The sequence below is a fragment of the Erpetoichthys calabaricus genome, chromosome 18 (genome assembly GCF_900747795.2).
Source record: "Erpetoichthys calabaricus chromosome 18, fErpCal1.3, whole genome shotgun sequence".
Taxonomy (NCBI): domain Eukaryota; kingdom Metazoa; phylum Chordata; class Cladistia; order Polypteriformes; family Polypteridae; genus Erpetoichthys; species Erpetoichthys calabaricus.
In genome coordinates this window covers 78,218,104-78,239,154 of record NC_041411.2, presented here as the reverse complement: position 1 = coordinate 78,239,154, position 21,051 = coordinate 78,218,104, and the positions used below count along the sequence as shown (strand labels likewise).

The 21,051-nt window shown below is 43.1% G+C and overlaps 1 protein-coding gene across 1 annotated transcript in view; it reads left to right on the top strand.

Annotated features, from left to right (window-relative positions):
• Positions 1-21,051, top strand: part of LOC114668700 (filamin-B) — a 245,519-nt gene that overhangs the window by 144,155 nt on the left and 80,313 nt on the right. Inside the window, exons 14-20 of the mRNA XM_028824598.2 lie at positions 1,395-1,538; positions 1,841-1,964; positions 8,076-8,236; positions 12,844-12,934; positions 13,994-14,163; positions 14,406-14,523; positions 17,019-17,281. Of these exons, the coding sequence (XP_028680431.1) occupies positions 1,395-1,538; positions 1,841-1,964; positions 8,076-8,236; positions 12,844-12,934; positions 13,994-14,163; positions 14,406-14,523; positions 17,019-17,281 (1,071 nt within the window). The remainder of the gene's footprint in view (positions 1-1,394; positions 1,539-1,840; positions 1,965-8,075; positions 8,237-12,843; positions 12,935-13,993; positions 14,164-14,405; positions 14,524-17,018; positions 17,282-21,051) is intronic.

The following is a 21,051-nucleotide window of genomic DNA, read 5'->3' as shown; positions in this document are numbered from 1 at the left end:
AGTAGCAAACATTTGTTATATATAGAGTATAATTCTTATCCATATTTACTAACCCAGAATAAATCGGATATGGACGCAGGGACACGGCGATGGGACCATGAGACGTACTGCGCAGGCGCCTAAAGCGCGCGTCTCATAAACCGCGAGCGAAGGAGTCACGGCCCAAAAACGAAACAGCTCACCTAACGTGAATGAGAAATGAAGCAACAACGCGCCCATAGCTAACGCCACAGCCACACAAACAAGAGGATTCTACGCTGCACCTCAGAGTCAAACGGACGAGGCTACGGAGGCCCCACAGGTCCACAAAGATAGTACGAAAGGCACAGGTGTCACCGCCATATTGTGAGTGGCACTACTGCGGAGTGAAGTTAGGGATAATGTGCTGCTTGGGATTGTACAAACCGCTGAACGCTTTACACCAAATTCAAACACAATACAGCTCAATGATACAAACACGAGCCCACCTGGATAAGATTAATGAACGCAGGCGCCTACAACGCGCGTCTGAAACTGCAGAAGCAAAGCAGGCACGGGTTCAAAACGAAAGACCACAACTGACGGAGATAAATAATCTCTTTCAAATCTATTTCGGGTTACCCAAGACCAGGGTTTGGCGAGCGGAGCCCCCTAGTGGCAGAAATAAAAAAAAAAATATATATATAAAATTAAATATATTACACGAGCCCACCTGGATAAGATCAATGAACGCAGGCGCCTACAACGCGCGTCTGAAACTGCGGAAGCAAAGCAGGCACGGGTTCAAAACGAAAGACCACAACTGACGGAGATAAATAATCTCTTTCAAATCTATTTCGGGTTACCCAAGACCAGGGTTTGGCGAGCGAAGCGAGCAGGGGGCGGAGCCCCCTAGTGGCAGAAATAAAAAAAAAAATATATATATAAAATTAAATATATTACACGAGCCCACCTGGATAAGATCAATGAACGCAGGCGCCTACAACGCGCGTCTGAAACTGCGGAAGCAAAGCAGGCACGGGTTCAAAACAAACGAGCTAAACTGACGGATATACAAACACAAGCCTGCCTGGATAAAATCAATGAACGCAGGTGCCTACAATGCGCCTCTGAAATGCCGCGGGCAAAGTGGGCACGGCTCCAAAACGAACGAGCTCGACTAATGTATTTCAGGATACCCAACGCCAGGGGTAGGCAAGCGAAGCGAGCAGGGGGCGTAGCCCCCTTGTTTATTTTATATAGTAGGTTTAAAAAAAAAAAAAAAAAAGCATAGTTATAAGAAGCTTTCCCATGAGAGCCAGGTAATCAATTAGACTTTATTTGATATAATTCTTTGAATAGCAAGTTTCTGAAAATTCTGATCCCGAATTGTTTTTTTCTGGTGCTGATCTTTGCCATTTTTCTTTTTCTGACAGAATGTGGAAGGGTCGCCTGTAGATGTCCAGGTGAATGAGCGAGGAGATGGGACCTTTGACTGTTCTTATACTCCTGTTGTTCCAATCAAGCACACAATAGCTGTCGCCTGGGGTGGAGTGAATGTGCCAAGCAGTCCATTCAGGGTACAGAAATCCAACCATTTCTGACATAATTTAGCTAATGGAAAAAAAGGAGTCTCCTCCTGGCATCATCAGCACATGGAGTGGGTGTTGTGCAGCTTGTGTACAAGTTAGTTTAAGTGAATAGTGGGTTGAATCTTAAAAAGAAGTAGTCCAGAATGGACCGAGAAGCAGCTAAATCTAGAACTATAACAATTTTGTTTCCGTTGTTTGCACCTTTGTATTTCTTTTTTCCATTCTAACTCATTTTTCTTTCACCCATGTGATGCCTTTCACACTAGCACCTCTTGTCTCATCTCCCACAGGTCAATGTTGGTAAAGGGAGCTATCCTCAGAATGTGAGAGTGTCTGGTCCAGGGGTGAAGCGCTCTGGCCTGAAGGCCAATGAGCCCACACTTTTCACAGTGGACTGCACTGAAGCAGGTGAAGGTATGTATATTAGGGTACCGCAGTGTGAGGAACCAAAGGGTGAAGAAGTACACAGGTTTTAGGTCAGCCTGCCAGTTCAGGTCAGATTCACTTTTATGGTGGCATTTCAGACAAGTAAATTAAGGTTTTAAATGGATAGGAAACACGAGAGGTGCAAAAAAAATAATAATACAAAACAACTGACTACAGTGGAACCTCTGGTCACGACCGTAATTTGTTCCAAAACTTTGGTCGCAACCCGATTTGGTCGTGACCCGAACTAATTGTCCCCATAAGATTGTATGTAAATACAATTAATCCATTCCAGACCATACGAACTGTATGTAAATACTAGCTGACGCCCGCCATAACATACGCCGGTGTAAGAATAGGAACGGAAAATGGTGAGAAAGGAATTCAGAAATCCAGAAGAAATAAATACTTCTTGAAAGACACAATTGTGCATAGGTGTTTTGGTGGAGACGACAGATAATGAGTCGAAAGATCTAACTCTAGAAAAAGCTATGTACAACTAACCGTGGCTGAAGACTGGTATCAGGTCTGTGCTGTGGTCTTTGGGTATCCGACAGTGCATGTAGAATTTCCGGCCAAGCAGGATTACATGTGAAAGTGATAAATAAATCAGGCTTTCCGAATTTACGTACTATGGCCATGGCATCCTGATAGTTTAGTTGCATGTATCTTGGACTTCCTGTAAATGTGGACAGTAATATGATTATTTTGCCTATATGTATGTTGTTATTTTCAGCGTTTGCTTGCAGTGCATCTGATAGTCCTTTGTATTGTTCCACACGCAGATCTTGTTGATGTAATCTGAGATAGTTGAGACGCGCACCCTCTGTTTTAACATACGCATCTACGACGTACTGCTGGAATAGTTGGCCGCTGAAGTGCAAAATACTAAATGTATTTCTCATTGCTAATCTGTACGCGTAAAATTGGCATTGTGTAAGCCTTATTTGCTTGACGCTTCTTTTATCGGGAACATGTTGTAAATCTTTGTACCATCCAATGTCTCCGTAAGGGAATAAAAGTGGGTAAGCCATAGGATCGCAGTTCATATTGAGCGTGGAAATCTGTTTATAGCAGTTGCCTATGGGATAGATGCAAATGTCCCTTTCGGCAGGCAGTTCGCCATCTTCTCCGACGAAAATCGCTGCAACATCGGTGTGACATGTCGGGGCATTGTATCGTCGTAAATCCTGCCTATGGTTTTCCTTGAAAACCATTCGTACAGATGCTGTTGGATTGGACTGAGTGATTTCATGCATGTGTTTGTATGATTTGGCGAAGGGGTTGATGGTTCTGAGCATGGAATCTAGCTGGAGAAGCACATTTTTGCTGCATGCAGAGTTTGCTTTATTTTCTAAGCGTACTTCAGTAGCTTGCACTGTGTCAAAAACATACAACTGTCCATATCCTGGAAAGGTAGAAGTGTTAGCATATAGTGCAGAGATTTGGTGATTCATTTGCCCGTTTATTTTAAAACAGTATGGTCCATGGCCAGGAGGTTGAGTTATCTGTGCACCCATGGAAGCAAACGCTAGAGAAGAGTTGTATTCTCGAATGTGTTCACGATCATTTTTAGCTTCTGATGTTTGCTGTGTAAGAAGCTGTTGTAAAGACACAGGTGGCTCCCGCAAAGGTGGTAAAGCTACTTTACCGTTGTGGTAGCACCTCGAGTACTTGTATGTATTACGCTCAGCAGGCCAGTATAGTGCATGACATGGAAGAGGACGAATAGGAATCGCGAAATGCCGTGTCGGCTGCGTGTGGGCGGACCGATTTTGAAGTGGAAGCAGGACGAACCAGAAGAGAAACATACTGTATATAAGAGATATTTTTTTTCAAAGATTTTTAAGAACAAAAATAGTTAATTATACCATAGAATGCACAGTGTAATAGTAAACTAAATGTAAAAACATTGAATAACACTGAGAAAACCTTGAACAACAGAGAAAACTAACATTGCAAGTTCACGCTAATAGCCTTACGAACCGCTCGCTATAAACACTTTTTTTTAAAATGAGTTTTATTAAGCATAGGGAAAAAAATGAAAATTTGAAAAATCCTTAATTTATACAAAAACAACCAAGAAAACTAACCTTCCATGAGGTTAATAATTTCTTTCTTTAATTCGATTTCAATTTTCTTCGAACCTTTCTTCTCACCAACACTACCACTCTTCACTTGCTTAGAGGCCATGGTTAATAGCAAAATGAATGCAAAAGCACATGAAATAGAGCACAGAGTTCACAGCGAATGGAAGCACGTCTGACTGAGAACAATGTACAGGGAGAGACTGAACACGTGCGTAAATCATCGGCACGTACGAACCAGAAGGGAAACTGGCTGGCCGCCAGTGTTTTTGTTCGCCACCCGGTCGTGAACAGATGCAAAAGTTTTCCGAACTTTTTGATCGTAACCCGATTTGTACGTGTTCCAAAACGTTTGTAACCAGAGGTTTTACTGTATATAAAAAAAACTAGCTTTACAATAATGTGAAGAAACTATAGGTAACAGTGTAAAGGCACTCTTACGCCATCGTCTCCCTGCTGAATATGAAAACAGTAACGTGAGTGTCTCAGGAGCAGCCAGTTGATTCGAAATGAATGGCTATTGTAGTGTTACTGTCTCACCAAACCCAAAATGATTTCTAGGTGTCATGACATTCAAGACCTACTTGACGGCACAAGCCATGCTTGTACACCTTTCCTTTTTACTATTGATTATTTCACATTTGCATGCCAGCCGCTAGGCAGTTCTGCTTCCTATCTACTCTTCCTGATTTTAACAAGTATGCTACATTTCCTCTGACTACCACTCTGCCATATCTGAAATATGCATTCTGGTGTGCTCTGCAAGTAAATCAACGCAACTGAGTTTCTGATCCAACTGTTTGTGGTAATCATAACTGGTTATGCCAGAAACTTTTTAAGCTTGACATAAACTTTGGCTGCTCAGCACAAGCTGAAAATAGTAAAGCAAATGTCAAGAGTGTTACATAGAAGGCACGATTCTGCCAAAGGCCACCACCATATTGTATGCGTTGTGCTCCTGCTGTTCAGTAGTAACCTGTAAAACTGGCTAGGTGAGAGACGGAAAGGAGAAGAAGTGGATATAGGTTATTTAAAATACACAAGCAAAACTGAAAAGATGTGTATTGGGGGTGGCCATGTAGACAGATAGAGGATTTAAATGTGAGTCTTTTGTTTCAAATAGGAGATGACACATTAGTGCATACAGTAAACCCTCGGTTCAAATAACTGTGTCAGAGGCTATCTCAATGACCTAATGACAATCGATAACAGGTCACAGGTTAGTCCACATGCATATCTCTGAGTTTACTTCTTAACGGAGTGTCTGGATTGTATTAAAGGTACTAGAGAAATCAAAAAACATCATCTTTGTTCAGGTGGCAATAAGTCTTGTTAGTCCGATGATAAATAACTGCACAGTGCGCAGTTTGCCAGCATCATTGGACTTTTATTAACCTCTGCAACTTAAACGTATTGATGTGTACAGTGGCTGTCAATGCATTTATCTACATTGTCTCTGAATAGTTGTTGTCACTGGGGTACACTGGACAGAGGAATATTGAGTGTGATCGGGGTCAAATTATTATGCTTAAGCCATTTGTGGATTATGACCCGGACACAGACAGACGGAGAGCATTTTAAAGTCCACTGCACGTTTATTATACACTACTATTGTGAATTTCCCCATTGGGATTAATAAAGTGTCTGTCTGTCTGTCTGTCTGTCTGTCTGTCTGTCTGTCTGTCTGTCTATCTATCTATCTATCTATCTATCTATCTATCTATCTATCTATCTATCTATCTATCTATCTATCTATCTATCTATCTATCTATCTATCTATCCTGCTGACTACACTAACATTAAAATCTACAGTATCTATCTATCTATCTATCTATCTATCTATCTATCTATCTATCTATCTATCTATCTATCTATCTATCTATCTATCTATCTATCTATCTATCTATCTATCTATCTATCTATCTATCCTTACCGTGAGCACAACCCAGTGCCTTGGCACCAATCTCCCCTTCAGTCCTTGGCCACACAACACAATGCCTTCAGTCTCTCAGGTCCACCTCCTCTCCTCCGAGCTTCGTCCTACTCCTCCCGACTCTTGCCAATGACTGGAGGGAGGCGGCCCCTTTTATACACCCTGGATGGACTCCAGGTGCATCCTGAGGAGCTTCTGTAGCCACACCCCTGTGTGGCGGAAGCTCTGGTGGTGTATCCGGAAGTCCTCCGGGTGTCCCCAATCCTCTTCCCCCCCTCAGTGCTGAGGTCCAGGGCTCCCAAGGCGTCAGGGCGCCCCCTGGCGGTGACCACGGGCCCCTACGGGGTAGAGCTTCCATGCTCTGTACCCATGGCCCCCTCATGTTCTGGAGGAGGCACAAGCCCTCCTCCGGTCCTCCTGGGCATCCCGGCCAGGCATGAACCCCAGCCGGGTGCCACACATTCAAAAACAAATAGTGCTATCTTGTGTGCAGTTTCAATTTTGACACATGTCAGGGTGGAGATATAGTGTCAGCACTGATTACAGAATATGTATTTGAAATTAATAAACTGTCCTTATTCTCCCCCCTCCCCCCCGCGCTACACGCCATTGTGAAGTGGGGGGCTGAACGCACCCCAAGGAGATGTGGCCGCTCCTCCGAGACCCCCTCTTAAACGGCGATACAATGGGATACAAATAGGTTTTTTTTTTTTTTTTTTAACCTCCTCTTTGCTCGATCAGCTGCTGCTGCACCATGTGATCTGCGCCTTGTGCGGCGCCTCGAACATTTAAAAGTCACTGCCTTGTCTCTCTTCTCCCCCAGACATCCTCAAACAGTTATTCGATCTTTTTTCGCTGCTCCGTTATTTCACCGAGTAATGTTTTCCGTTTGGTTGCGCTAATGCGATCTTTACTCTACGGCTACATGCAGTTGTGAAGAGGAGGGCTGAACGCACCCCAAGGAGACACGGCCGCTCCTCCGAAACCCCTCTTAAGCGGTGATACAATGGGAGACAGTTTTTTTTTTTTTTTTTCCTCCTCTTTGCTCGATCAGCTGCTAGCTTGCTGCCGTGCCGCATTTTCTGCACTTTGCTCGCCTACCCCTTCCCCCCACCCCACCCCACCCCGCTGTGAAGAGGTGGGCTGAACACACTCCAAGGAGATGCAGTCGCTCCTCCGAAACCCCCCTTTAAGCGGTGATACAATGGGAAACAAATAATAGTTTTTTTTTTTTTTTTTTTTTTTTTTTTTACCTCCTCTTTGCTCGATTTGCTGCTGCTGCCGTGCCGCGTGATCTGCGTCTCGTGCGGCACTTCGAACGTTTAAAAGCCGGTACAGCAGCTGTCCTTTAGTCTCACTTCCTTGTCTCTCTTGTCCCCCAGATATCCTCAAGCACTATGTGATCTTTTTTCGCTGTTCCGTTATTTCACCAAGTTGTATTTTCCGTTTGTTTGCGCTAATGTGAGTTTTACTCTCATTTCTAACTTGCTCTGCATGTGTATCACGGGACTTGCTTCCAAAGGTTTGTAAGTATGACGTGACTTGTCCGTCTCGCGGGACGTGAAGGTGTCTCTCTGTCTCTCTTCCAAAGATCATGTCTCTTCACAAGATTTGTTTTATAATAGAGAGATGTATGTTTTTGTTTTCTTTTTTGCTTTGATTGAGTCACTGCTCCGCAGCATGTTTAGAATCCACAAGTTTGTATTTCATGATATAAGGATTATGCTCGGTACAGAGTAGGTCTCCTGAAATTGGTATGTTGAACAAGAACAACTGATCTACGCTCTTAAGCTGTTTAGACTGGGGCAGCAGGAATCAAACTCCCCATATTAAACTTAACAGTAGTCAGTCTGTATTTGATTTTTGATTTTTAGGCTTGGTGCATTAAAATTGTCTGAGCTATGCAAAAAAATCAGAACTGTGTTGGATAATAAATCTTTTTTGTTTTTATAGCTAGTATGACATCTGAGCTCTCCCTTCTCCATCTTGCTGCACGTTTTAAGCTAAAGTTGGGCTCATCAGCACTGAGGAGAGATGCGCTGTTCTAACTTCCTTTTTTAATTATTATTATTATTTCAGGTGATGTCAGTGTTGGGATCAAGTGTGCCCCCCATGTAATCAGTGATACAGAAGAAGACATTAGCTTTGACATCATCCCTAATGCTAATGACACGATCACTGTGAAGTATGTTCCACAAGCTGCTGGCTTGTACACCATCAAAGTGCTTTTTGCTGGTGTGGTAAGAAACCTCTTCAGTTTATCTCTGGTGGCATACGGTATGCATCTAATCTTTTCACTTGATACCATGATAGTAAAGCAGACATTGCATTCATGCACCTATCATCCATTTATGTACAAGGGTGCTCATTCCAATAGAGCATCATGGTGGGAGCAGGTTCAAGGCAGGAACCACCCCTCACACTTACTTACACATTTAGTTCATATCTACCAGTTAGTCAACCTGGCACATCCTTCGGATGTTAAGGGAATGTCAGAGTACCCTGAAACAAGCCTGTATCTAGCACCCGGGAATCACACTGTGGAAAGGTCTTTCTGTTCACAGTGCCACCTTGAAAACACAACAAGGAGGGGTAGTTGTTACAAAGGACAGCTATTCAGATGTCCCAGGGCTGAGCGGGTCAGAGGTGGTGGTGGTGATTCTTCAGCGTGTCTGGGGTTCATTTATACTGAGGTTCTCAAATCCCTGGGTGTGGTAACACTTTTTGAAACTTTTAAGATATAATTTGATAATAAGCCAATCAGTTACTAACTAGAACAGGGGTGCCCAATACGTCGATCGCGATCGACCGGTAGATCGGAAAGGTAGTGCAGGTAGATTTTTTTTTCCAATGTTAGTCTATATGTCCTCCCTATGGCATTTGCCACTTGATTGACATACAGGGCAGCCAGTCTGAGATCTCTCTTCTTCTAACACACTGGTCATCCCACATGTGCCCATACAATCAGATTGTGATTCAGACTACGAATGCCATGAATGTAATTACCCCGATCTGCATGCTGTCAAATAAACGAACCACACGTCGTGGCTTCGCCTCTGATGCTGAGGTTCGATCCCCGAGAGGGAGTGCAGTGAATGTGTATGCCTGATGAGCCCAGAATTAGGGTGAAACACGTGTCGCATACTCTTTGCATTATTTGACAGTAAAACTATGCAACATTCTATGATCTGCTTCTCGTAATTGAAGAGGGCACCGTGGCAGATGTTTGCCGACTTGCAGACCAACCACAAGCGTTACCTGGTAGGTAACCACCCATACAATCAGATTGGGATAATTACATTCATGGCATTCGTAGTCTGAATCACAATCTACATGCTGTCAAATAAACGAAACACACGCCATGACGCAAAGTAAAGATAGATAGATAGATAGATACTTTATTAATCCCAATGGGAAATTCACATTCTCCAGCAGCAGCATACTGATACAATAAATAATATTAAATTAAAGATTGATAATAATGCAGGTGAAAAACAGACAATAACTTTGTATAATGTTAAATGTTAACGTTTACCCCCCCAGGTGGAATTGAAGAGTCGCATAGTGTGATGGAGGAACGATCTCCTCAGTCTGTCAGTGGAGCAGGACAGTGACAGCAGTCTGTCTCTGAAGCTGCTCCTCTGTCTGGAGATGATCCTGCTCAGTGGATGCAGTGGATTCTCCATGATTGACAGGAGTCTGCTCAGCACCCGTCGCTCTGTCACGGATGTCAAACTGTCCAGCTCCGTGCCAACAATAGAGCCTGCCTTCATCACCAGTTTGTTCAGGTGTGAGGCGTCTTTCCTCTTAATGCTGCCTCCCCAGTACACCACCGCGTAGAAGAGGGCGCTCGCCACAACTGTCTGATAGAACATCTGCAGCATCTTATTGCAGATGTTGAAGGACGCCAGCCTTCTAAGGAAGTATAGTCGGCTCTGTCCTTTCTTACACAGAGCATCAGTATTGGCAGTCCAGTCCAGTTTATCATCCAGCTGCACTCCCAGGTATTTATAGGTCTGCACCCTCTGCACACAGTCACCTTTGATGATCACAGGGTCTATGAGGGGTCTGGGCCTCCTAAAATCCACCACCAGCTCCTTGGTTTTGCTGGTGTTCAGGTGTAGGTGGTTTGAGTCGCACCATTTAACAAAGTCATTGATTAGGTTCCTATACTCATCCTCCAGCCCATTCCTGATGTAGCCCACGATAGCAGTGTCATCAGTGAACTTTTGCACATGGCAGGACTCCGAGTTGTATTGGAAGTCCGATGTATATAGGCTGAACAGGACCGGAGAAAGTACAGTCCCTTGTGGCGCTCCTGTGTTGCTGACCACAATGTCAGACGTGCAGTTCCCAAGACGCACATACTGAGGTCTGTGTGTAAGATAGTCCACGATCCATGCCACTAGGTATGAATCTAATCCCATCTCTGTCAGCTTGTCCCTAAGGAGCAGAGGTTGGATTGTGTTGAAGGCGCTAGAGATTTCTAGAAACATAATTCTTACAGCACCACTGCCTCTGTCCAAGTGAGAGAGGGATTGGTGTAGCATATAGATGATGGCATCCTCCGCTCCCATCTTCTCCTGATATGCAAACTGCAGAGGGTCAAGGGCGTGTTGAACCTGTGGCCTAAGGTGGTGAAGCAGCAGCCTCTCCATGGTCTTCATCACATGTGATGTCAGAGCAACAGGCTGAAAGTCATTCAGCTCACTAGGACGTGATACCTTTGGGACTGGGGTGATACAAGATGTTTTCCAAAGCCTCGGGGCTCTCCCCTGTTCCAGGCTCAGGTTGAAGTTGCGCTGTAGAGGACCCCCCAGCTCCGATGCACAGACCTTCAGCAGTCATGGCGATACTCCATCTGGACCCGCTGCTTTGCTGGCACGAAGTCTCCTCAGCTCTCTGCTCACTTGCGCTGTTGTAATTATGGGTGGGGATGTCTCTCCTATGCTGGTATCAGCAGAAGGATGTGTGGAGGGTGCAGTACTCCAAGGTGAGAGTGAGAGTGGGTTAGGGTGGTCATACCTGTTAAAGAAGAGGCTTCACCTCTGACGCTGACGTCCGAGGTTCGATCCCTGAGAGGGAGCCCAGAATTAGAATGAAACACGTGTCGCATACTCTTTGCATTATTTGACAGTAAAACTATGCTATATATATATATATATATATATATATATATATAAACATTTTTAATGTAGGTAGATCATTTTGACCTGGTCATTTTAAAAGAAGCTCGCAAGCCGAAAAAGTGTGGGCACCCCTAAACTAGAAGGTTAACCGCATGTTTTGTTGAAATCTATGGAATCTAAGAACCTTCTCAGTGTTTTTCTCCTGGCCAGGCTGCCAGGGTGAGGCAAAATTATGTTAACATTAGTGGCACTGCTAAGTATATAGTTATATACAGTTTTTGTGGGCAATTTATGTGCCACATAGGGTATATGTATTGAACATGATGGGGAACAGATTGAGACATTCCTGTAAATCATCTTGCACATATAAAGTATGTTTTGTGAATGAATTGTTTCCGCCATTCAAATGTTAACATAATTTTGACTCGCCCTGTACTTCAGAACTTTATAGCACAACAATTAAATGCAAAGCAAACAATATAATACTGCATTAATAATCATAAATAGAAACATATATATAGAAAATGGTGGAAGTGAATTAGCACTGACTGATGAAAATATCATAAAATATCATTAGATGCAAAATGTCCAGAATAACTGAATGGGATTAATGAAGCTGATGATTCCAGAGACAGGATCACTCGCTCTCACAGTGTTGGTTTCTCTTGCAAAATGTGCCGTGAGACAAATCCTGATCTAAAAGCAGTTAAGGTCAATGGACACTTCAGGATTAGCCAACATTTTTGGCACCGGAATGAAAGACGCATTTTTGCTGAGTCGTGATTGTTCATCCTGTTGGAGAGAATGGAGGAAGTTTCCTTCTTTGGCTTGTGTTTTAATAAGCAGTTGAGTTTGCTGTCCTTATTTTTGTTGAGGAAGCCATAATAGGGCCTGGAATTCAAAGTTCTAATGTGGTTGTTGAGGAAAGAAAAATGTTGAGGAGCACTGAAATGCAGATGGCTCTTGGCTTCCTTGACAGGTCCATCTGTGAGTGTAAGTTGTTGTTTAAGGGAATATATCATGGAGAGCATGAGTTTACAGGAAAACCAGAATAGGGTGCTCTTCATATTTATTGTTCTGGCATGTGGCAGACTACAAGGGTGATGGGCTGAATTTTAGGTAAAATCCTGTAATGGCGTCACCTGTACAGAATAACTTGATGGTTAAGGAGTTTTAAAGATGGCAGTTAAAAGGCTGAATGTCGGTTTGATACGAAAGGAAGGCAGTGAGGTAAGAGAGGAGACGAAAATGAGTAACATAGAGCGTCGTAAGTCGCCATTAGTTAAATTCAATGGAGTTAGTGAAGGACAGTGTTAATGCACACCCACCAAGGAAAAAAAAAGGTTAAAGGTTATTTCTGTGTTGGAACGGAAAAAGGGTAAAAGACCGAACATTTCAGCTCTATAGCCTTCATCAGGTGTCAAACTGAAAAGGCAAAAGCAGGTAAACAAGTATAGGAGGGAACAAAGTCTGTGCAAATGAAAGGAGAAAATGTGATAGTGGATGAGAAAATATTTCCATTAAAGAAGACGAAGGGAGAGATTGAAAAGTTAGTTGGTCATTAAGACTTGGAAAAATATGTGATGCCGGGCTGATTTACTTTGATAATTGTCATTGAAGCCCTCCTGGTGGGAATATATAATACTCCTTGGCACATATATTCTACATTTTTTTTTTAGTGCTGTAAGTTTCTATGAGTTGTGTGTTTCTTTTCTTAGGAAATTCCAACCAGTCCTTTTGATGTTAAAGTAGAACCATCACATGATGCCAGTAAAGTAAAAGCAGAAGGTCCAGGATTGAACAAACGGGGTAAGAATTCTCACAAATGCATCATGCTTTATACAGGGTGGCTCAGGAAAAACGGAACCATCTCCGACTCCAACGTCAACGTATGTTTCTAAGCCCGTACATGAAACGAAAGATATGCAATACAAAAATATGTACTTACTGATTAGAGGAGGTGCTGGAAATGATTTCCTTGTACATCAATACACCTTTTTGTACGCCGCTCCATATTGTCATAGGCACGACGCAGCTCAGCCGCTTCAATTTTTCCAGTTTCACTCCGAATATTGTCCTTCAGTTCCTCTAATGTCTTTGGATTATTGACATACACTTTTCCCTTCAGATTGCCCCACAGATAAAAGCCGCAAGTGGAAAGGTTCGGTGATCTTGGTGGCCACAAACCTTTGCTGACAGTTCATTTCTCTGGGAAGACGTTGTGAATTCGAGAAAGTGACTCGCGAGATGTGTAACATGTCGCTCCATCCTGTTGAAAGACAGTGTACTCGTGTTCTTCAGGGGTCAATTGTGTGCAAAATTCGAAGGTTACCATATACCTGGCAGTGTTGACTGTTGACTCAATAAATATGGGACCCACGATCCGTGTAGCAGACACCGCACACCAGACACCCCAATTTTTTCTCGTGAATACTGCTCTTTGCTGACGGCACCCGCCTGTATAATAGATCGAGATGGTTCAGTTTTTCGTGCGCCACCCTGTAGATGCCTGTATAGATTCTGCCTTGCTGCAATACTGATTTTCTCCTAAGAAGAACAGTACATGGTTGAAATGCACAGAAATAAAATTCAAAAATACAAAGTGAAATGACAATAAGTGCAGCACTCCTACCTTCGTGTCCCTCCATTTTGTTACTTTTACAAATCAAAAAAATGAGTGAAGGTGTATGATAATATGCTATATAAAATGCATGTGCACTTATAACTATACAAAATCTGACTGAATTTGTTGTAATTTGGGTTTCCATGTCTAATTTATTTTCTTAAAATGTATTCCAGAGTTGAGACTTACCATTGTAAATAAATCAACTAATGCACTTCATTTATGGCCTTGTCTTTGCCCTGCAGGTTTGGAAAGTGGGAAGCCGACTCATTTTACCGTTTTCACTAAAGGAGCAGGGAAAGCCCCCCTGGATGTTAAGTTTAGCAGCCCTTCCAAAAGAGATGCAGTTCAGGATTTTGACATCATTGACAATTACGATTATTCATATACAGTCAAGTACACTCCCCAGCAGCAGGTAAGAAATACCGTCAGTAAGATGGCGTTATGAGAACATCAGCTGTACCGACAATTTCTTTGCCAAAAGTCTGTGGTAGCCCACCTCCAGATTTCCTTTCCCCCACCTGACCTATTTACACTTTACTTCCCCTTCAGCTGCCTTGTTGTGTTGTAACCTCTGGTTTTATCCTCATCTGCAGCTTATTATTACTGTTAGATAATTTGGGTTCTTGAGCTCTGGTTTTATTTCCTTTTCTCCAGGGTAATTTAGATGTGGCTGTGCTGTATGGCGGAGATTCAATTCCAAAGAGCCCCTTCAGTCTAAATGTGGCAGCACCTCTGAATCTGAGCAGGGTTACAGTGAGTGGTCTGGAAAGCAGTGAGTTGAACCCTTTATTATTTTCCTTGTTTTTCCACTGACAGTCTGACGGATGATCTCGACACTTTCTACACCCGCTTTGAGACATCCAGCAACAGCACAGAGTGGAGGCTCACACACATACCTGGACCACCCAACCCCCCTCCTCTAACCCCAACGGTCCCTTCAGGTCAGGTACACAAAGCACTAAGGAAGGTAAACCCCTGTAAAGCAGCAGGACCAGACAACATCCCTGGGCGGGCTCTCCAAGCATGTGCCAACGAGCTGGCTGATGTTCTCTGCTCCATCTTTAACCTTTCCCTCAGTCAGCGCATCATTCCATCCTGCTTTAAGACTATGATCATCGTCCCCCTTGCTAAAAAAAAGCCCACCCACCTGCCTGAATGATTACAGGCCGGTAGCACTCACTCCAATCATCATGAAGTGTTTTGAGAGAGTGGTGCTGGCCCACATTCAGAACAGCATACCGGACACTCGGGACCCCCTGCAGTATGCCAACAGGTCCACCTCAGATGCCATCGCGGCCGTACTACATCATTCCCTCTCCCATCTGGAGAACAAAGACTCCTACATCAGGATGCTCCGCCTTTAACACGGTTATCCCCCATAAACTCACCCGTAAACTGTCTGAACTTGGTCTGCACCACACCCTCTGTGTCTGGTTCCTAGACTTTCTAACTGGCAGGCCCCAGTCTGTGAGAATTGGTAATAGGATTTCAGCCACCATTATCACAAACACAGGCACTCCACAGGGATGCGTCATCAGCTCCATCGCCAACACCCTGTTCACCCAGGACTGTGTCGCCTCCCACAAAGATAACATCACCCTAAAGTTCGCAGACGACAACGCAGTGATAGGACACATCACTGGCGGGAATGAAGTGGACAGTCTGGCGTCATGGTGTGAGGACAGCAACCTCACCCTCAACACAGACAAGACGAAGGAGATGATAGTGGACATGAGGAAGGAGAGGAGACCTCACCTGCCACTGTTCATCCGAGGGCTTGTAGTGGATAGGGTGAGCAACATTAAATACCTGGGCATCTACATCAGTGAGGACCTCACTTGGACACTTAACACCACACAGCTGGTCAAGAGGGCTCAACAGCGGCTGTACTTTCTGAGGAGGCTGAGGAAGTTTGGTATGTCGACTAAGATCCTCGGCAACTTTTACAGCTGCATTATTGAGAGCATCTTGACCAGCTGCATCACCGTGTGGTACGGCAACACTACAGCTATGGACCGCAAACACCTGTAGAGAGTGGTGAAGACTGCTGAGAAGATCACCAGGACCCCACTGCCCTGTCTGCAGAGCATCTCTCACAGGTGGCACAGTGGTGGCGCTGCTGCTTTTGCAGTAAGGAGATTGTGGGTTCGCTTCCCGTGTCCTCCCAGTGTGGAGAGCGCTTTGAGTAGTGAGAAAAGCGCTATATAAATGTAAAGAATTATTATTATCTACAACTGCAGAGTCCGCAGGAGAACTGCCTCGGTCCTCAGGGACCCCCCAACACGAAATGTTCACACTTCTACCCTCAGGCAGGAGCTATAGATGTATGAAATGCAGGACGTCCAGGCTAAAGAACTCTTTCTTTCCCAAGGTCATCAGACTCCTAAATAACTGACTGGAGTTTATAACTGTGGTCCACCTCATTCTATCGACCTCACACAACTGTATTGGACGTGTCCATCACACACCTACCTGCACAATTACACTTTATACTTCTATTCTGTTTTTATACTTTAGGCTGCCTCTGTTACTTATTATCCATCTGCTACTTATTATTTATGTTTATCTTTATACGTTGGTTTTGTCATTTGGTGTGGACAGCAAAGAAAGAATTTCATTGTACAGGGAAACGTGTCTCCTTACTGTGCACATGACAATAAACTTTGAACTTGAACTAAACAGATGGTGTCTACTCATAGAGAAATGAAAGAGCGTGCTGAGGATACTGCAGCACTCCATGGTGTCAAGGGGCTTTTCAAGGAATTATAGCCCTTGCCACCAAAATGTGAAACTTCTAACAGCATTGACTCCACACATAAGAGAAGTGGTTTGCTGAAGGTGTTCTCCTAAGTAGATACAAAGCTGCTATTCACTAAAGCTATAACAACGAGCTTTCAGTTGACACTTCCATTTTCAAGCAAAAGTTGTGAAGAGTTGTCTCCCAACAGTGAGGCTTTGTTTTTCGTGACACTGACTTTTGACGTAAAGTTATTAAGAAAGAAAAAAATTAATCTCATTAATCATTCGTCATCATCGGATGTTAAAGAACAAAAATATCAAGCCACTGGTTTTATACAGGCTATAATGCTAATAATGAACATCTCCACCAGGGTCGTAGTGAGGGAAGATTTTGATCACATTAAGAACTGTCATCAGCTTAATACCTCCCTCTCATATATTTGTAAAAAGATACTAATGAAAATGTCAGATATAGAAGTGACAGTGTGGTGCAATTATCTGTAAGGTGTGTGTTTACTCTTTCAACAGGAACTGAAGTTGGGACAGGCCAGGAATTTACTGTCAATACAGCAGGAGCTGGAGGGCAGGGTGCCCTGGAGGTGAGGATTGCCAGCCCTTCTAATAAGCCTGTTCCTTTTGAACTGTGCCCCACGCCAACTGGTGATAGTACCGTGGTCAAGTATACACCCAATGAAGAAGGTCCTTACAGTTTGGATGTCAGCTATGATGGAAATCCAATTTTGGGAAGCCCATTTTACATGGAAGCCACACTTCCTCCAGATCCGTCCAAGGTACTCAGCTTTTCGTCAATTTATTTTCAAATCACAAGATACAAAAAAATTATTTGCTCTAATACGGTTTTCTGTAATTGTGCTTCTATTTAATGTAGGCTTTATGTGTCCTGTAGGTTGACTATATACCACTGATGGTCTCTAAAGATTTGGCCCCGTAATAGTTTAAATAAGGACTTTGTCTTTGTATTGCATGCTGGAGAAGCACACTGTTGTAGCAGTCTGTTTTCATTCTTATTTTCAATTAATTATTTATCATTTGCCCTCCAATATTGTCCTTGTGTTCTTATGGTTTTTCTTTTCTCTGTAAATGTTTGTTTCCTTCAGCATTCTGAAGATGTGCTGGACAGGTTAATTCATGACTGTAAATTAGCCTGGTGTTACTAGTGCCTAATGCTACTTGGATAGCTTCCAGTGCCCCCTGACCTTGTGATTAAAATTTTGGGGACTGTGGAAAATCAGCCCAGACACAGGACACACAAGTCCAAAACACACACGTATTATTCTTTACTAGTAACGGCGTACTGCACAATAACGTGCAGTGAATACACTTGACTTACAGTTTTCATCCTCTTCCTCTGCACGTTTAGCATTCGTGTGCTAATGTTGTCCTGCAGTGGCTAAAAGTAGCTTCTGATGGATTTTCTGGTCTCCGCTCACTGTTTTTCCTTTAATTCTTTTGATGTGCTTTGCGTTTTTAAAGTTGTTTCTTGTCCCACTTTCACTTTGGGGGGAAAAAAAGAAAATCATTTTAAAGAGGTTCCCCATTTGGAATCACTTTTGTTTGAACTCTGCATGTGTTTACTGTGGCTTTCCAAGGTGGCTGTCTCTCTCTTTCTCCCATTCCGAGTGTTGTCTATAACAGCGTTTCTCAACCTTTAACTATTTACGACCCGAGTTTTCATAACAGTTTTAATTGTGCCCCCCCTAACATTTTTTTGAAACCCTATTAAAATTTATTCCTGTATATTTTGCCCCCGTAACCCTGTGTTTGGATTTGGCGGGTTGGAAAATGGATGGATGGATTTTTTGCTGCCGATACACTGCTACAAGTTTAAAATTCACCTACGAATAGCGAAATACAGTTTTAATTGTGCCCCCCCCTAACGTTTTTTTGAAACCCTAATAAAATTTATTCCTATATTTTTTGCCCCCGTAACCCTGTGTTTGGATTTGGCGGGTTGGAAAATGGATGGATGGATTTTTTGCTGCCGATACACTGCTACAAGTTTAAAATTCACCTACGAATAGCGAAATACAGTTTTAATTGTGCCCCCCCCTAACGTTTTTTTGAAACCCTAATAAAATTTATTCCTATATTTTTTGCCCCCGTAACCCTGTGTTTGGATTTGGCGGGTTGGAAAATGGATGGATGGATTTTTTGCTGCCGATACACCGCTACAAGTTTAAAATTCACCTACGAATAGCGAAATTACACCACATATGGCAACATTCGCGCCCCCTTTTTTGTTACTTTGGGGGGCGCTCCACAGTTTGAGAGCCGCTGGTCTATAAATTGATGCTGAGTGATGGACTATGGCAACCCTTTTGCCATTTTCTTACATTCTGACGGTTACTGCTAGAATGATCTCTCTGTAATCTTGTACATTTAAAAAGTGAGCTTAGAAAACAGATAGGAGTTTTTGTTTGGAGTTTTTGTTTGAATACAGTATACATTAGCACATCAAGCTGGGCATTCAAGTAAGAATTTTCTGGAAGCTGTACACTTGAGACTGATACCACTACTGCATTGTGAAGGATATCATTTGGTTATGTTCATGTGAGAATGCCACTCCTACTGCACAGGAGCAAGATATTTATCACATACTTGCGGAAACTTATTATAGCTTTTCCTAATACAGTAGTATCTGCTAAATATGTTGGATGAGGGACTGGCTTGAATTTGGCTGTTAATTTCACAGCAGTTTGCAACAAAAAACAACAGCGCACTTCTCACTTTGGTTTGATCACCCACGGCAGTACTGCTTAGACTAGAATTAGTAGTTGGGTGACAAGCTCAACAAAACTATTTCTCGTGAAACTTTTGGATAATGGCAATAGGTCATTGGCCTCCCTGCAAAATCTTTATAGAAGCTACAGTACATTCTCACCCACACAAAGCGTTCTGCTCACATCTCCTCTGTTCTCTCCCAACTTCACTGCTTACCGGTTCCATCAAGGATTAAATTCAAGATTCTGCTTCTCACCTTTCAATCCCTATATAACCTTGCCCCCCTCTACCTCACTTAGCTCCGTACACTCCTTGTCACTCTCGCCTTACTGTCCCGCGCACCACACTCTCCACCTTGGCAGGCAGGTCCTCCAGTGTTATGGTCCCTCAACTCTGGAACTCTCTCTGTCTCTCTGAGATTGCTCCTCTTTCTCCACCTTTAAATCTCTTACTCAAAACTTTCCTCTTCAATGAACTTTTGTCTTCTGTGTGATCTTTTCTTCTCCATCTATATGTGAAGCGACATTGGGTTTGTGAAAGGCGCTCTATAAATGCAACTTCTTCTTATTATTATTTTTGAAGAGTTGTGTTTCAAATGGCTGTCTGTTTTCTTTCCCTTTGTTCACTTCATGTCATCATCGGATTGACAGTTGGCAAGTCACAGCTACTATTCATGAATTCTGTTTATGAGTTTATCTCAGCTCTTGAAACTTTAAAAAAAAAAAAATACAAATAAATAATAAACAAATCTTACAGAAATAATATAAAAACATTAAAATAATTTACAATTAACAGAGACAGCCACAAAAATGAAAATAAATACAAGCCAGGAAGTAGCACAACCCTTGGACTCGCACTAGAGCCATTTTAGTGTTGCTGATTGGCCTTTATCTTGACATCTCTGGGGATTTGGGGGGGACCAAATTATTAAAGAAAAAATACATGCATGGGAAGAGTGTGCAAAGTTTAGATCATAGGTTCCCAACCTTTTTTGGCTCAGAGCCCCTTTTTTTAAAGAATGATTCGATAGCACCCCACATGTGAGCAGCAGAGATGCGAAGTAGGCCAAGAGGGTTTGCGAGTGAAGCCCCCTAGTTTTTAATAAGTAGGTCCACATAATTTTTCCTTTGAATGTAATTTTAGGTTTACACTTGCTCTGAAGGAATTCCAAAACAATCTGGTATTGACAAAAAAACTTCTCGTGTATTTATAGTAATGTTCAATTCTTCTTCTTCTTCTTTCGGCTGCTCCCGTTAGGGGTTGTCACAACGGATCATCTTCTTCCATATCTTTCTGTCCTCTGCATCTTGCTCTGTCACACCCATCACCTGCATGTCCTCTCTCACCACATCCATAAACCTTCTCTTAGGCCTTCCTCTTTTCCTCTTCCCTGGCAGCTCTATCCTTCGCATCCTTTTCCCAATATACCCAGAATCTCTCCTCTGCACATGTCCAAACCAACGCAATCTTGCCTCTCTGATTTTGTCTCCTAAACATCCAACTTGAGCTGACCCCTTTAATTCTAATCCTGTCTATCCTCGTCACACCCAATGCAAATCTTAGCATCTTTACCTCTGCCACCTCCAGCTCTGTCTCCTGCTTTCTGGTCAGTGCCACCGTCTCCAGCCCATATAACATAGGTGGTCTCACTACCGTCCTGTAGACCTTCCCTGTCACTCTTGCTGATACCCATCTGTCACAAATTAGTCCTGACACTTTTCTCCACCCCTTCCACCCTGCCTGCACTCTCTTCTTCACCTCTCTTCCACAATCCCCATTACTCTGTACTGTTGATCCCAAGTATTTAAACTCATCCACC